The 16,195-nt window shown below is 41.4% G+C and overlaps 1 protein-coding gene across 1 annotated transcript; it reads right to left on the reverse strand.

Annotated features, from left to right (window-relative positions):
• Positions 1-152: 152 nt before the first annotated feature.
• Positions 153-14,385, reverse strand: LOC117385984 (serrate RNA effector molecule homolog). Its single transcript, XM_033983292.2, has 21 exons — positions 14,288-14,385; positions 13,203-13,323; positions 11,255-11,365; positions 10,405-10,533; positions 9,087-9,147; positions 8,527-8,824; positions 8,233-8,450; positions 7,264-7,347; positions 6,492-6,633; positions 5,315-5,445; positions 4,981-5,042; positions 4,824-4,902; positions 4,561-4,725; positions 3,946-4,101; positions 3,427-3,580; positions 3,136-3,248; positions 2,901-2,981; positions 2,255-2,399; positions 2,017-2,118; positions 857-953; positions 153-364 (listed from the first exon to the last, which is right to left on the reverse strand). Exons 2-21 carry the CDS (start codon positions 13,319-13,321, stop codon positions 289-291), a joined length of 2,523 nt encoding a protein of 840 aa, XP_033839183.1. The 5' UTR covers positions 13,322-13,323; positions 14,288-14,385; the 3' UTR covers positions 153-288.
• Between the last annotated feature and the right edge of the window lie 1,810 nt (positions 14,386-16,195).

The raw sequence follows: 16,195 nt of genomic DNA on the forward strand, positions 1-16,195 counted from the left end.
AGTTCATTAAACTGACAGATAAAACACTGACTTTACTTTGTGCCTGTTTCATTTGGACAAGGCCCAATAATTAGAGATAATAAAATAAACCAGGTGAAACATCCATTACCACAACGATCTAAATCAAAAAACAAATGTAAGAACAGACAGTCTGAGTCCTCCACGTTACTTTTATTGTTATGAGACAGATGTGCCGCTCTTTCACTTTATCATTCACTCAAAAACAAAACGAATGGAGGGAATATTACAATAAAAAGAATTTAAAAAAGGAGGTTAAAAATGTCAGGCTTAAAAAAAATCTAAGTCGTCTGGAGCGTCCAAGTCTCTGTATTCAATGATGCTGCGCGGGTCTCCTCTCATCCCCCTGGAAAACAAATATGGATGAAGAGAGTGAGAGAGGAAGGAGAGGAGAAGAGGGAGAAGGGGAAGGAGAGGAAGAAGAGGAAGGAGAGGAAGGAGAGGAAGAAGAGGAAGGAGAGGAAGAAGAGGAAGGAGAGGAAGAAGAGGAAGGAGAGGAAGGAGAGGAGGGAGAGGGAGGAGAGGAGAGGAGGAAGAAGAGGAAGGAGAGGAGAGGAGGAGGAAGAAGAGGAGAGGAAGGAGAGGAAGAAGAGGAAGAAGAGGAGAGGAGGAAGGAGAGGAAGAAGAGGAAGGAGAGGAAGAAGAGGAAGAAGAGGAGAGGAGGAAGGAGAGGAAGAAGAGGAAGGAGAGGAAGAAGAGGAGAGGAGCAGAGGGTCAGAGGAGCAGAGGGTCAGAGGTCAGAGGGTCAGAGGAGCAGAGGGTCAGAGGAGCAGAGGGTCAGAGGAGCAGAGGGTCAGAGGAGCAGAGGGTCAGAGGAGCAGAGGGTCAGAGGATTCACCTGGAGCCTCTGGGTTTATTCTGAAAACTCGGGTTTCCTCTAAAAGAGTCGTAGTTTCCTCTTCCTGCTCCAAACTGAGCTGGATAAGGACCAGCACCTTCAACAAACACAAAAATAAACCTCAGTAAGATTTTTAATTATTTTTTCATTTTTCAAACTAAATCAAAATGGTAAAATGGGTTTCCGTTCTCTCACAAATGTTTGGTTTCTGTTTGAGACTTTACATTGACGTAGTGGCTCTGGTTAAGATTAGGATCAGCTTTTTCACTTCTGATATCGATTTAGACATTTTAGTTTTAAGAATCTGCAGATACCAGAGACCAACAGAACCAGAAAGAAGAACGAAACTAAACTAAGACACAACTGATCCAAATGTGTTTATGTGGCTGTTATTTAAAACAGAACTGAATTATATCACTAATCAATAATAGTTATTCACTGATACCAGATCATTTAATCCCTGATCACATGATGCATAAGGCCGAGGACGAGCTGCACCAGAACTGAGACGAGAAAGAGGCTTTGAGCCGTTTTGCTTCACAAAAACAGAACACACTGCAAGAACAAGCAAAACTGGAGACTTTAGAGACACAATCGCAATTTAATAATCTGGTAATGAACGTTTATCCACACACCTGCTCCTGTTTGAATGTTTTATATGGACTCGTTTGTTTTGTTTTCTGCTCGTGTTGTATTTTAAACAGAGCGCCCATGAAAAACAGACTACACGGTCTCAAATAAAGAGAAAGAAAAAAGAAACTATAGAAGATTCTGAGACTTTCTGGGCCGACCGTGTCCAGTAAATTGTCTTATTACATCAGTTTAAACGTCCAACCTGGATATCGACTGAACTGATATTTGGAAGATGATCCAGCTAAATTTCCAGTATCGCTGCTGATATTCGATACCAGTATTGGATCTGTGCATGTCTAGTTAATACTTGACCAAACTTATCCTAAATCCAACCTTCACCTATTTAACCCAAATCATGTCGACGTAATAATAAAGGATTATATCACGAGGACCTGATTTTTGTTTCTAGAACATAGATAAAACTTTACAGTAGAAGTATAATTAGTGCAGTGGTGTAAAGACGTACAGAAATGTTTTAGTTGTTTTTTAAAATAGACACAACAACAGTAAACGAGGAGGGACTTTACCAGGGAAACCAGGCATAGGCGGCCTCACTCCAGGAGGGTATCCCAGAATGCTTTGCTGCTGCGGGGACTGGCCAGGAAACGGCTGAATCGCTGTGGGAGGAGCTAAAGAGAAAAACAGAAAACATACGTGTAACTGGAGATGCACGGAGCGGTTGGTAAATACTACGACTATCACTATTTTAAATTTTAAACAACAATATCGTATCTTCTGCTGTCGATATCACCGAGCTGCGGTCACCTGGAGGGGGGAGGGGCTTGTTCTCGGGGAGGGCGGGTCTCTTGGGGTCTAACAGGAAGTTGTTGAAGAACTGCACTTCCTGTCTGACCGTGGCGACTTTTTCTCCGTGTTTGTTGAGGATGTGTTTACGAACAAACTCTGGCGCCTGCGGAGAGACAAAACGGACAAAATGCATCGATCCAATACTGGTATCAAACGTCGGCTTCCAAATATCGGTTCAGTCGATATCCTGGTTGGACGTTTAAACTGACGTAATAAGATGATGTTAACGATAATGACGTTTTATTTATTCTGTGGTCACTTGAGAGATAATAACAGCTGCATCTGAATCAGTTTTGTCTCGCATTATTTTAGTTTTAAGTAAATAAACGCTGCTCTCTGTCTCCGCTCTGGTATCGACTGGTATCAGGTATCGACAAATAATTAAAGATGTATCAGTATCGGAACTGAAAAAGTCGGATCGTCCCTAATTTGTTCTAGGTCTTGGTTTAATTCTCCTTTTCTTTTCTCCTCGACCTCACCGATTCGATATTTATGCGTTCACAAACTCATGAGAATCCATTGGGCCACGGACCAATCGCGGGGCAGCGCTGTGGTTTTTGGGCGGAGCCTAAAGTGAGCGTGTATTTTAAGTCCTGGGTCAGACCTTGAACTTCTTTCCGCTGAGGGGACAGAGCCACTTGTCTTTGCTGAGCTCCTGAGTGTTGGCCGTCAGGAACTTCTCCACCTGAAACGGAGAAAAGTGTGAGGGTTTGTGCTTCACTCTGGTCACATACGTCCTTCCCTGAGACGTCCATTTTGTGAGTTTCAAACCTGCGTCTCTCTTATACTTTTATACTTTTATACTCCGCAGCAGATCGTGCAGTAGATGTTTAACGTACCTCCTGTTCTGGGTCCTTCTTCCCGAGTCTGGCTGCCTCCTCTTCGCTCACAGTTTCAGACAGACACAGAAGAGGAGCCATGCGCTGGTCACACATCTTCAAATGCTCCGACACTGACCAATCACGGAGGAGAGAGGAGCATTACATCATCACTCACCGACCAATCACCAATCACACGGCGCACCTCTGAGCGACGGCATTATCCGGGACTAAACCAGGTCTTAAACACGACTAAACGAAACACGAACTTAAGCAAAACGCAGAATATAATGTTGTAATGTTGAGTTTCACCTTCAGCTGCAGTGATCTTCCCCACAGGCAGGGGGCCCCGCACGTGCATCAGGCCACAGCGGTGCGGCATCTCGTCCTCCGCCGGGTACTCGCAGAAGTTATAATAATCGACAGAGTGAACGAGACGCAGGTACAAGAGCAACCTGTCCAACACCTGAGGAAGGCAAACAAACAGGTTTATGGTTTTTGAGACGTCACACGCTGCGTCAGATGCCCTCCCGTCCTCCAATAAACACGGAATTCCTGAATATCCCATGTATTTAAGCAAAAATGTCTTTCCCCAGTACGGATACATGTTATAAGCAGCTCTTCAGAACAAAATAAGCCCGCTATGTACAGTCTGCTTCTAATTATAAAGAGTTTCATTGTGAGACAGTCAGGAAGTGCACGGTTAGCATGCTATTTGTTTATTAGCTGTATCGGTGATGCCAAAAATTTCCGTTCTGAATTCTGAAAGTTGTGAAAAGCACTCAGCAGAATCCGAAAACCACCAGAGGAACCGTGCGTTTGTCGTCCCACCTGTAGCAGCGTCTCGTCCGTTTCCAGGGCGACCTCTGACGGGTCTTTAGCCTCGTTGGTTTCGTTAGCAGCGACCCCCGTTAGCTCCTCCTCCTCCGCGCTCACCTCCTCGATCAGGTAGTCTGTGATGTTCTTCAAAACTGGGTTGGACTCCATCTGAAACAGAGACAGGGGCTTAAACCAGGACTAAACGAGGACTAAACGAGGACTAAACGAGGACTAAACCAGAACTAAACGAGGACTGAACCAGGACTAAAGGAGGACTAAACCAGGACTAAACCAGGATTAAACGAGAACTAAACGAGGACTAAACCAGGACTGAACCAGGACTAAACAAGGACTAAATGAAGACTAAACCAGGACTAAACGAGGACTAAACCAGGACTAAACGAGGACTAAACCAGGATTAAACGAGGACTAAACCAGGACTAAACGAGGACTAAACGAGAACTAAACCAGGACTAAACCAGGACTAAACGAGGACTAAACCAGGACTAAACCAGGACTAAATGAGGACTAAACCAGGATTAAACGAGGACTAAACCAGGATTAAACGAGGACTAAACAAGGACTAAACGAGGACTGAACCAGGACTAAACCAGGACCAACTCGTACCTCAGAGCTCCAGAGCGCCCCCTTCTGGTCCAGGGCGTGTATGAGTTTGGCGGAGAGGCGGATGTCGTTCCTGATGATGGGTTTGTGGTGAGTGAGTCCGTTCACGCTGCGCACTCGTCTGCACAGGTCTCTGTTCACCACCGGGGCCAGCTCCACGTCCTTCAGCTGAAAACACAGGTCAAAGGTCAAATACAGATCACTCTCCTCTCTCCTTGTGTATGCCTCCTCCTCCTCCTCTTTCCCCCTCCTCCTCCTCCTCTTACCCGAATGTTCTGCAGGTTCCAGCATGTTTCTTTAATGTTCACACTGCGATCGAACGTCACCCAGCAACGCCGGAAAAATCTGAAACACACACGCAAAGTTACTCACATCTGATAATGACAAACATTTGAAAAGCGTCTTTAAATCTGAAAAACTGACCTCCTCTCGGGTTGAGGGTCGGACAGCGCCACCCGCAGGAATCCTGGATACCGACGACACAGCTGTAAAGACAAATACGCTTTAATCAGGTCAGTTTATATCACTTTTTGACAATGAACTTTCAGGAATTTTAAAACTCTGTACTTTGAGTGATCCATGTGTGTTTGAGTAATCCTGTACTGTGCTGCGTTTGAGGCTTGAGTGCTCAGAAAATTGCCGTTTTCACCTACCCCTTATCCCCGCCCATGGCCTTTATACTGCCTGACATTCTTTTCCCCCGTCTCTATTAAAACCCTGTGTGTGTAGAACGTGTTGAAGAGTTTTGGATGCGTACACTGGTGAGCTCCTCCTTGGAAACCTCCGGTGGGATGGTCCGGATGAACAGTGACGTCGTCAGGTGAAGGGGGCGTGGCTTCGCTGGCCCCTCCTCTTTCTTTCTTCTCTCTTTACGCTCTTTTCGGCGCTCTAAAAAAAACAATGAAACTGAGTTCGGGACATGTGATTACTGTATTTTCTGGACTGTAAGTGTCATTTTGTTCATAGTTTGTCGTTGGTGCGACTTATACGTGAAATTATTCAAATATATAATGTCACATGTTGGTTCTTGTCACAGTGACGACCACACGAGGGCGCTCTAGTGTCTACTCCTCCTGAACCACTGAACATTTAAAATATCAACATTACAGTGATTTTAAAAAACATCTGAGAAACACTGAACAAAAACGCCCCTAAAATAAAAGTTTAACTGTTAATATCTTACGTTAACAAACCAGACACGTGTTCAGTTCTGTCTGTGCTTCAGCTGAATAAATATAAATGTGTTACGTTAGCATTAGCGTGATGTACTGATATTCAGCCTGTTGTTCCACATTTTATTATTATTATTAGAACTTGATTTAAAGATAAAATGTCTGTTCTTGGTTTCAGATTTTGTAAAAAAAAAAAAAAAAAAAAAAGTCCCCAAAAAAATGCGACTTATATGTTTTTTTGTTCATTATTATGTATTTTTTGTCTGGTGCGACTTATAGTCTGGAAAATACAGTATATTCAGATTTTAAACTAGTATTTTTAAATATTGTAAAAATTCAACTTGTAGAGATACTAGAAAAATACTTTAACATTCATGTGGTGATGTTTTATGGGCCCGCTTACTTGTCTCCATGAATTTGCCATATGAATTTGTCTAGAATGTTCCACAGTATGGCATTAAACCCACCCACTTAAAAAAAAAAACATGCATTCTTCAAACTCCTCTCCAAAAGATCTGTTAACTTTACTTTGTGGTGTTTCCATGGAGATGTATCATTTTTACTGTCATGTTGTGGAACATTCTAGGCAAAAAAAGCAAGAATCTCCATGGAGACAAGCAGGTGGCGAACTGTGTCTTTGTTTTAGGCTAAATCACAGGTCGTAGCATTCAGGACAGAAATATTTTTTGAAAACATGATTTTTGTAATTTACTAAAGCAAAACTTTGCAGTTACGGAGCCAAAACTAAATCTGTGGTCTCACCGCTGTCAGGCTCCTCCTCCTCGTCTTCCTCGTGCTCTGATTGGTCCTTGTCCGACTGCTCCTTGTCTGATTGGTCAGAGTCTGATTCAGAGGCGCTCCCTTCTCCCGAGTCGGCCGAGACGCTGCGTTTTCTTTTCCTGCTCTGGAAAAAAAAAAGACAAGCAGAAAAGTGAAAGGTGGTTCAATCTAAATGTGTGAAACGTTTAACAAAAAGAAAAAGAAAACTTAAATCAGTAAATGATGGATTATTATTGGTTTATTTTTATTTATTTACTTCTTTTTTTAACAGATGTAACAGATCTCTTTGTGCTGCCATTGTGGCCGGTAACCAATATTTTGCCTGTGTTTTAAAATTCATGATGTAGAGCGATATTACAGTTTTAAAGATGTAAAAATAAAACAAAATGTGTTTTCTGTGACATAATATGTGCGTTTGTTATGATGATGATGATGTAAACAGGTCAGGCCAGGTCCGTTGACAGAAATTTGGAGACCCAGAGCAACACACCTCACATGGGCCCCCCTCAAATATAAATGATTTGTGTTCCCTGCACACAGCCACCTCTGTTTCATTTCAAACTAAAAGAGCTAAAAGTGCAGAAAATCACTGGGGGATGTTGTTGTTGCTGATGTTTAGGCCTGAGGAGGATTCAGTTTTTACGTTTTCACTACCATCTCCTCACAAAGTCTTTACTCAGTGTCTTCTCCTCTAAAATAACAGATATAATAATAGTCATATATTCTATTGAAATACTCGAACGTTAAAACTCACCCGTTTCTTCTTGTCCTCCTCCTCTTTCGTCTCTTCATCCATCTTTTCCTCCTCTCCGTTTTGTTTGGTCTCTTCGTTCTCCTCCTTTAGGTAAAAACAAGACGACACGTTAAAGTTAAATGGAATTAAAACAACAACAAAAAACAAGCCCCTCCCCATTTCACGTCAGAGACAAGCAGGTATCTCTCTTTCAATAGCGTCGTTACAGTTTACAGCTCATTTAACATTATAATGGGAGTGTTTTTCTCTATCTGAATAAAAGTATAAATACCACGGTTCTTCTGATGTCAATATTAGCAAAAAAAATCTAATATCACACATTTTTCAGGTATCGTATCGGCGAGTACTCAGACCAAATCACCGATCCGATTCCACTCTGTATTTTCCAGAATGAAGACCCGTAGATGCAGCTGCTTTTCACGTCTGTGGCTAATGCTAACGCCCAGAACAGGTTAAATATCGACTCTGCAGACACTTAACCCACGCTAATAATGACAGAAAAGACGTGTGTTAGCCTTTGGAGTGGACGCTGAAGTTATTAAAATAACTACGGAGAGTGTAGTCCGACAACAACGCTAACACAACGACGGCGCTAACATCTCAACAGTGCTAACACAGACTGAGGATGAGGTCTTTTTCCAGCCTCACTGCTGTTTTGATCCTCGCTCTGTGGTACAAAGTGAAACTAAAAGTGCTTAAATCAGAACAACTCATCATCAGGAACATCGGACGTCTGACTCTGACACTTCAGTCTCAAACTCTCATTTATTCTTAGAGGTTCTTTAGAGAAATTTTTATTTTTTGCTGTTGTGATGTAACAAAATTAATTAGCACACTACACGGTATTGGACTGGTATCGGTGACTACATAAAGCCAAGTATCTGCATCGGAAAAAGTGTGTTAAACTACGACATTTTGAAGTTGTGTTGCTCCATTAGCATTAGCATTAGCCTAGTACACTCCTGTCACCTTTTTATCTTGGTCCTTGGTCTCAGGGCTGGCCTCCGCTGCTTTTGGTTTTTCGTCCGAAGTTCCTGCCTGATCTGCATCTTTGCTGTCACTTCCTGGTTCTGCCGTAGCCCGGCCCTCCGTCGCCGCACTGGCCCCGCCCTCAGCGTCTCCGGCGGCAACAGGAGTTTCCAAAACCTGCAGGTCCAGGTCTGTGCCTCCCTCCATCTTTATCACAGCTGGAAAAAACAACAACAAAGGACTACATTACCCATAATCCTACTCCATAGATCAGCGGTCACCAAACATACTCACCTGCGTCCATAAGTTTGACGATCTTGGAGGCGTGGTCCATGTCCAGCTTGATGTCGTCCAGCCAGTGGTTGTCGAGCAGGAAGAGGAAGACGTCCAGTCGGGTCTTGAGCGCGGCCTGAGTCTCCGCCCTCCTGGCCGTGATGTCATCGGGGTGGTATTTGGACCTGAACCACTCGTGCTGTTTGTGCGAGAGGAAAAAGTCCTGGAGCTGCTGCCGCCTGAAGTCCAGTTTGTACTGATTGTAGCGCTTCACCGCCTCCGTCTCGTCCACGTTGTCCTCGAGGTTCAGTAGAAAGTCCTGGAACGGAGCAGAGGAGGCGACTGAAGACACGTGCGGTTGATCCAAACTAAAAGGGGGCGTGGCTAAGGGTCTTGAAGCAGACTTATGGTACAAAATGGACGTTTCAGACCACGTTTTAACCGTGTTGTAGTCGTTTCCTTCTCATTTATTGTCTCCAAGTTGAATTTAGAATGATTTGTGCAAGTGTGAGCCATTTTAAATCACTTATTTTCTGAGTTTTCACCACAGTTAAAAAAACATTTGAATTCTGGTGCAGTACCTTGAAGCTCCTCATGGTGGGGGGACCTGGAGGAGGCAAGTCTGGATCCATCAAACCCAACCTGCCACAGACACTCACATTAAAACATCCACACTTATTACACGTTTAAACCAAAAATACACACACTGACAGTCACACGTTTGGACACACCCAACGTTTTTATCTTTATTTTTACTACTTTCTACATTTTAGATAGAAAGACAGCAAGTATATGAAGTAAGACAAGAGTGAAATAAATCTAGATATTTTTAAGTAGAGCGGTTACATTGAGGATTTAAATATTAAAAAAAATATTGAGTTTAACCTTTTTTCTTTGCTACATTATTACATAATCCTACTTCACATATTTGATGTGTTCTGTGTTTACAAAATATAGAAAGTAGTAAAAATTAATATAAAAAAAAAAAAAAACTGAATGAGAGGGTGTGTCCAAACGTGACTGGTAGCAAATATGTACGAGGGTCATTCAATAAATAAGGTGAATTTTTTGGTATAAGGACTTTTAATACACATAGAAGCTTAATTTTTTTTTGTTTGTTTTACTTGTTTTTCACATGGATTTAATTTCTTTTGCAGATGAAAAAAAATAAAAAATTGAGAGTTTTGGCGATTAACAAAGATGGCCGACCAAGAAGCTCCAGGATTGAACAGTGGTCAGTTATCACGTTTTTGTGTTGCTGAAGGTGCAAACCCGTTGAAATCCATAGGAGAATGTCACTGTGTCTGGTTCACCTCAGGAGGCCTCACTTCTGTAGCCTCCCTCCCTTCATCCTCATCACTGCTCCGTCCTTCTTTAAATAATTTAGCCACTTGTAGACATTTTTTTGGCTGAAACATGTGGCACCAGACACAGTGACATTCTCCTGTGAATTTCAACGAGTCTGCACCTTCAGCAACACAAAAACGTGATAACTGACCGCTGATCAATCCTGGAGCTTCTTGGTCGTCCATCTTTGTTAATCGCCAAAACTCTCAATTTTTTTATTTTTTTTATCTGCAAAAGAAATTAAATCCATGTGAAAAACAAGTAAAAAAAAAAAAAAAAGTAAGCTTCTATGTGTATTAAAAGTAAAGTCCTTATACCGAAAAATTCACCTTATTTATTGAATGACCCTCGTATATTGATACATTGCAGCGGGAGGAATGAAGCTAACTGGAGGCACTGCTCTGTCTGACGCTCTGTGATGTGAATTAGACTTTAAAGCTGCCATCTGTACTTAGATTGGCCGGTGTCACTGCAGAGTATCAATACATTTAAACACTAATCCAGAATGAACCACAAAAGCCCGTTACGCCCCGGTGCCGTGTCGTGTCGTACCGTCCCTGCAGGGGGTGTCCGTGCGGAGGGGGCAGGTGGGGCAGCTCAGGGGGCCAGTGAGGGCCTCCGGGAAACGGAGGCCCACCGTACGGCATGTCATATCTGTACGGCTCCCCCCGGTGGTCATCCCTGAAAACACAGGATTCAGTCAGACAAAGCCGCCCGTACAATTCAGCGCACACAAACTTACATTTAGAGACAGACTGAGCCTTAAACATAGTCAAACTTCACCTAAATCTACTGCATATGACAAGCTTCTATGACTTAACTTAGAGGGATAATACCCATTGTACATTTTTTTTTTTATTTAACCAGGAAAGTCCCACTGAGTTACATTTACATCACACACAGACATTTCAACACATCACAAAACGGATTCTTAAAAGCAATTACAAATCAGACTTCATTTCCAAACCTTTCAACATAGATTTAAACTGAACTATTGAGGTCAGTCCTTGTAATTTCAAGACTTTTTGTAAATTATTCCATTCCGTGTACTTGGGTATTTGACGTGACGCACATTTTCAGCTTCATCACTTTAAATGAATTTCGAAATAACATTTTTCTTCCTCCAAAATTATTTCTGTAAAATTCTACTTTTCTGAAAAGGTCTGAACATGGACCAGTTTGATGCCCTGTGTTTTTTAAAATACAATTCTAACTGTTAAAGATATTTTTTAAGATGGGACAGTTACATGTGTCCAGCAGGGGGCAGGAGAGGTCACACCACAGGGCAGATTAAAACATCCACAGTTTAAAGAGTTACACAAATTATGACGTAATATTTGTGAAAAGGCGCCTTACAGTTGTTGCAGATCTGATTTGTTTTCACACAGAGGTTTGTACTGACCAGTCCCTCCTCATGCGTTTGTGCTGTGGGCTCATGTGTCTGGGTGGAGAGAAGCGTTCTCTCCGTCCTCTGTCGTACTCTCTCCTCCGCTCACGGCCACGATCCCAGTCCCTGAACGCACCACACAAAACACAGCAGTCCATAAACGCACCGCAGCGAAAACAATTAACACAGATGAACGCTTCAAGATAGTGTTGTCACGATACTAACATTTCTAACGTGATTTCGATACTTAGGAATAGACTTGATACTCAAAACCAAGTACGATACCACGATGATAAAAGTAAACACTCTTTCTAGATCAGAGGCGTCAAACTCATCTTCATCGAGGGCCACGTCAGCAAAATGGCCGCCATCAAGGGCCAGATGTGACTGTGGCAGGATAAATGTCACTAAATGTAAAGAAATGTCATGTAAAATAAATGTAACTACTTTTAAAACTTGTTAAATAACTGTTTCTGTGTTTATTACTGTACAAGTTGTAAATATTACGTGTCTGTGTAACTGTGTATTTCCTGATAAACTGACATTTTTAAAAGTGTGGATCTGGTCAGAACCTTCAGCTCTGATTCAAAAACAGACTTTTTTAGCCTTTTAATTATTGGACTATTTGTTGTTTTTCTTGCAGACTCACTTTTTCACACTTAGCTCCGTGTTTTGTGTCAAAATGTCGACGTAGATTGGACCGACCGCGCCTCAAAACACAAAAAACATACAGATTTTCTCCTTAAAGCACAAACTTGTATTCACCTTTAGCGTCTTTTTTGAAACTTCCTTCCACGCCCACAATTTTCCTCTTCCTGAACAATTTGTGATGATTATTCTCAAATATTTCTCAGTTCCACTTGTTGGGAAAATCTCATGAGTTTATTGTCAGTGCAAACATTAAAGCAGCACAGACTTATTTTAAAATGACACTCAAGTCTTAATTTACCTTCTCACGGGCCACATAAAATGACATGGCGGGCCGCATTTGGCCCCCGGGCCTTGAGTTTGACACATGTGTTCTAGACTGTGATTTTCCACATTAAAAGGTACTACTTTGTTTTCCATGTGGCCTTGTATCTGGGACTTTTTTAATATTGATACCTGTGCAAAATTAGTTTTTCATTTTGATACTAGTTTTAGTATCCATTAGTGTCTGATTTAATACTTTTAAGAACCCTACTTCAACGTCCAGAAATACGTGTTCATGTTATGTTTCCTCATCAAATCCATTTCAGGAGTCGTGATTGTTTCACTTCAGCGAGTTTGAAGAATCCTGTGTATTTAATAAGTACAATAATGATGGTTTATGTTTGTATCAGGGTCCCTCACAAAACAACATCATGATACGGCAACACATAACCATAATCCACTGTTTGTTAGCTTCAAATAAGACTCAGGGTTTGACAATAAGTCTCCACCAATCACACCCTCAACACGAACGAGGCGGGTAAAGTGTCTTGCCCAAAAACACAACAGTAAACAGAGGGAGGATCTCACAGCTCCCTCTCCACTTGTGCAATTTGTAATCAATGTTGGGAAGTAACTAAATACATATACCAAGAATACAAACTGTATTCTGGTACAGTTTCATTTGATGCTATTCAGAACACAGTAACTTCCATAAAAATTAAAGGTAATACACTGCAGTACTTCAACTCACATTTACGTAAAGAGTGAAAAACACTGCTCTTATGATGAGGCAGGTGTGATTTTTCCTCATCTATTGGTGATAAATAAATGCAGAACAAATATTGAAACAAACATAAAGTCGTTTTATTCCTATGTTATGTTTTTAATTCTATAATTTAAATGCAGCTCTGTGTAAAAGTATTCTAAGTATTCAGAACACACTGCTCCGATTGGACGATGTATCGGAATAAGTCCAAAATACATTCCACTACAGTATTTAGTATTCTGTAACTTAAGTATTCTTCCATTGCTGTTAGTACCAGACGAGTACCTCTCGGGCCAGTCGTCTCGTCTCCTCTCCTCTCGCTCTCTGGACCGCTCCATGTCGCTTCTCTCCCTCCGGAATTTGTCCCGACGTCTACGGTCCAGCTCATCGTCGCTGTCGCCCATTTCTGCTCAGAGAAGACACTTTTACTCAAACTAAACAGGAGAATGAAGGGATAAGGACAATAAAGGGAGGATGGGTAAAGCTGTAACAAACACTTTTCATAGACGACTAGTCAAATGATTAAAGTAAATTGAGATACACTCCAGATACTTCCAGCTCCACCGGGAGAAGCTGAGAGACATACCCGAGCCAGCTCCTCCTCTCCACGTGGAGGAGCAGCGGCTATACCCAGAGTTCCTCCCGTGGCATTATTATACAAACATTAAACACAGATTTAACCCAAAAAATCAAAAATATAATAAGTGAATTTCTGATGAAAATAGTTTATTCTGTTTCTTTTAATTTTGAGACTTTGATTTAACAGTGAAGATATCTTTGTTGAGTCTTTTGAGTGTTTCAGAGAGTGTACAGTCCTTAAAACAACTAATGATCATAAAGTGCGTAATACTATTTTAATGGTCGATTAAACCGACTAAACGCTGCAGCTCAGCCGGTGAAAGTCTAAATGGTGTTTTCTCTTGAGTTTAGGTTAATATCTCTGAAATATGGACTTCAACTATCTTAAAGGCACATTAACGTTACCACAGATTAAAAAAACACGTCTCGTCTTTACAAAAACCTTAATTTTTATGAATGAATGAACAGCTACAAAACAATAGCATCGTTAGCATTTAGCATCACATTTATATACAACAATAACGACACAAAAACAGCTCCTAAACACACGCAGATTAAACAAGTGTTAGTATTAAATGGGTTAAATTGAGTGAAATAAGTTCAGCTGAATGTTTAAAGTGTAAAATGTGTAAAAGTGTAGAGTTGATCTGCAGCAGGACGTGGTGTGTTAGCACAACAGCTAACAGTGCTAACACTTCACCGCTCTGTTCTCATTTAAACCAGTGAATTTATGTTTTTTACGTTTTGGGATGAGAGACAGAGTGTAAAAGAAACACATCTGTGAGTTTTACCTGAGGTTTTTGGGGCTTTGTGGAGGAAAAAGAGGGAAAAGCTGCGAGAAGAAGCTAAAACAGAAGCAGAAGAGCCGCGGACGCGCAGGAGCGAAGGGGCTGCCAGGTTTGAAACAACAACGAGAAAAAGAAAAAAAGACCAAAACAAGTGGGTAAAGGTCAGAGACGGGGTAAATAATGACACTTAATGGAGCAAAACAGTAAAACAGTATCGACTTTGCACCAGTTTAAACTCAAACTCCTTCAGTCAGTTTGTCAGTTTGTCACTGCTACATGTGGAAAACAGAATATTTAACATCAAAATCTGTTTTAAATCACTAATTATCAGTGTATATTTAATCTTAATGAGGTGTGTTATCGTGAAACTGACTTGAAAAAAGGCAACAAATCTTTAATTTTATGAAAAAGAAAGTGCCGCTCAATAGTGAGGCAAAAAACAAAAAAAAAACAAAAAAAACAAAGCGCTACCTTTAACTGTCAAATTTACCAGCAACTTTCCCCCCCAAAAAATTAAAATAAAAATATATATATATATAAATAAATAAATTAAAACACTCCCAAATCCGCTGTAAAGAAGCAGACTTGGCAACATCTGCTGGACACACTTCCGGTGGATCTGAGGCTGCGCAGATCAGACAGCGCCTCCAGCGGCGGGAGGTCAGTGCGCTCTGTGTTGTTTTTTATTATTATTATTATTTTTTAAATAAACCTTTTTAATTAACAGCAGAATAATAACAAATGTTAAACAAACTAAACTAATAAATAAGTAACAAATAAATTCTAACACTGGACTGACAGACTCAGGACACACGGGGTAAAGAGGAGGGGCCCACAACAAAACAGCAAAACACTGCAGTTTCCTCCTCACATCTTTATTTATATTACTTATTTTAATTGGGGTTTATTGTTGCCAGATCTTTCTTTTCTAATTGCTCTGGTTGGTCATTTGAAAAGAGCTGAGCAGACTGTGTGGATTATTAAAGTGTTGACACAGGATTAGTCCCAACATGTTTGAGTCAATCAAAACACAACTTTAAGTAAAGCTTATTATGAGGCAGAGGTTTGTTACTTAAGTAAAAGTACAGTTACTGGAGTAGAAAAATACTTAATTACTTGAATTATTTACTGAAGTAAATGTAAAATGCATTTAAAGAGTAAAAAGTATGCGTAAAGTAACATAGTTTGAGATCTAATACGTCTTCAAATATGATGATTTTGATAAAGATTTGACATTAATTTTGTTCAATAATATTATTTGTCATACTTGCTTTTATTTGTATATTTTTGTTTTGCTTAAATTATGAACTTGTTAAAAATAAACCCTCACCTTTTTCAGCAGCTCTCACACAATAAGAAAAGTACTTTTACTTTTCAGTCCAGTTCAAAAATGTATTGTAGTAAAAGTAAAAAGTATACACTTTCACAGAACTTCACTGTCACTATGTGTATTTGTCACTATCCATCCATCCATCCATCCATTTTCTTCCGCTCATCCGGGGCCGGGTCACGGGGGCCTCAGTCTAAGCAGGGACTCCCAGACTTCCCTCACCCCGGACACGTCCTCCAGCTCCTCCGGTGGGACCCCAAGGCGTTCCCAGGCCAGAGAGACATAGTCCCTCCAGCGTGTCCTGGGTCTTCCCCGGGGCCTCCTCCCGGTGGGACATGCCCAGAACACCTCCCTAGGGAGGCGTCCAGGAGGCATCCTGAGCAGATGCCCGAGCCACCTCAGCTGGCTCCTCTCAACGTGTAGGAGCAGCGGCTCTACTCCGAGCTCCTCCCGTGTGACCGAGCTCCTCACCCTATCCCTAAGGGTGCGCCCGGCCACTCTGCGGAGGAAGCCCATTTCAGCCGCTTGTATCCGCGATCTTGTCCTTTCGGTCATTACCCAAAGCTCATGACCATAGGTGA

This window comes from Periophthalmus magnuspinnatus, chromosome 18 (assembly GCF_009829125.3).
Source record: "Periophthalmus magnuspinnatus isolate fPerMag1 chromosome 18, fPerMag1.2.pri, whole genome shotgun sequence".
Classification (NCBI taxonomy): domain Eukaryota; kingdom Metazoa; phylum Chordata; class Actinopteri; order Gobiiformes; family Gobiidae; genus Periophthalmus; species Periophthalmus magnuspinnatus.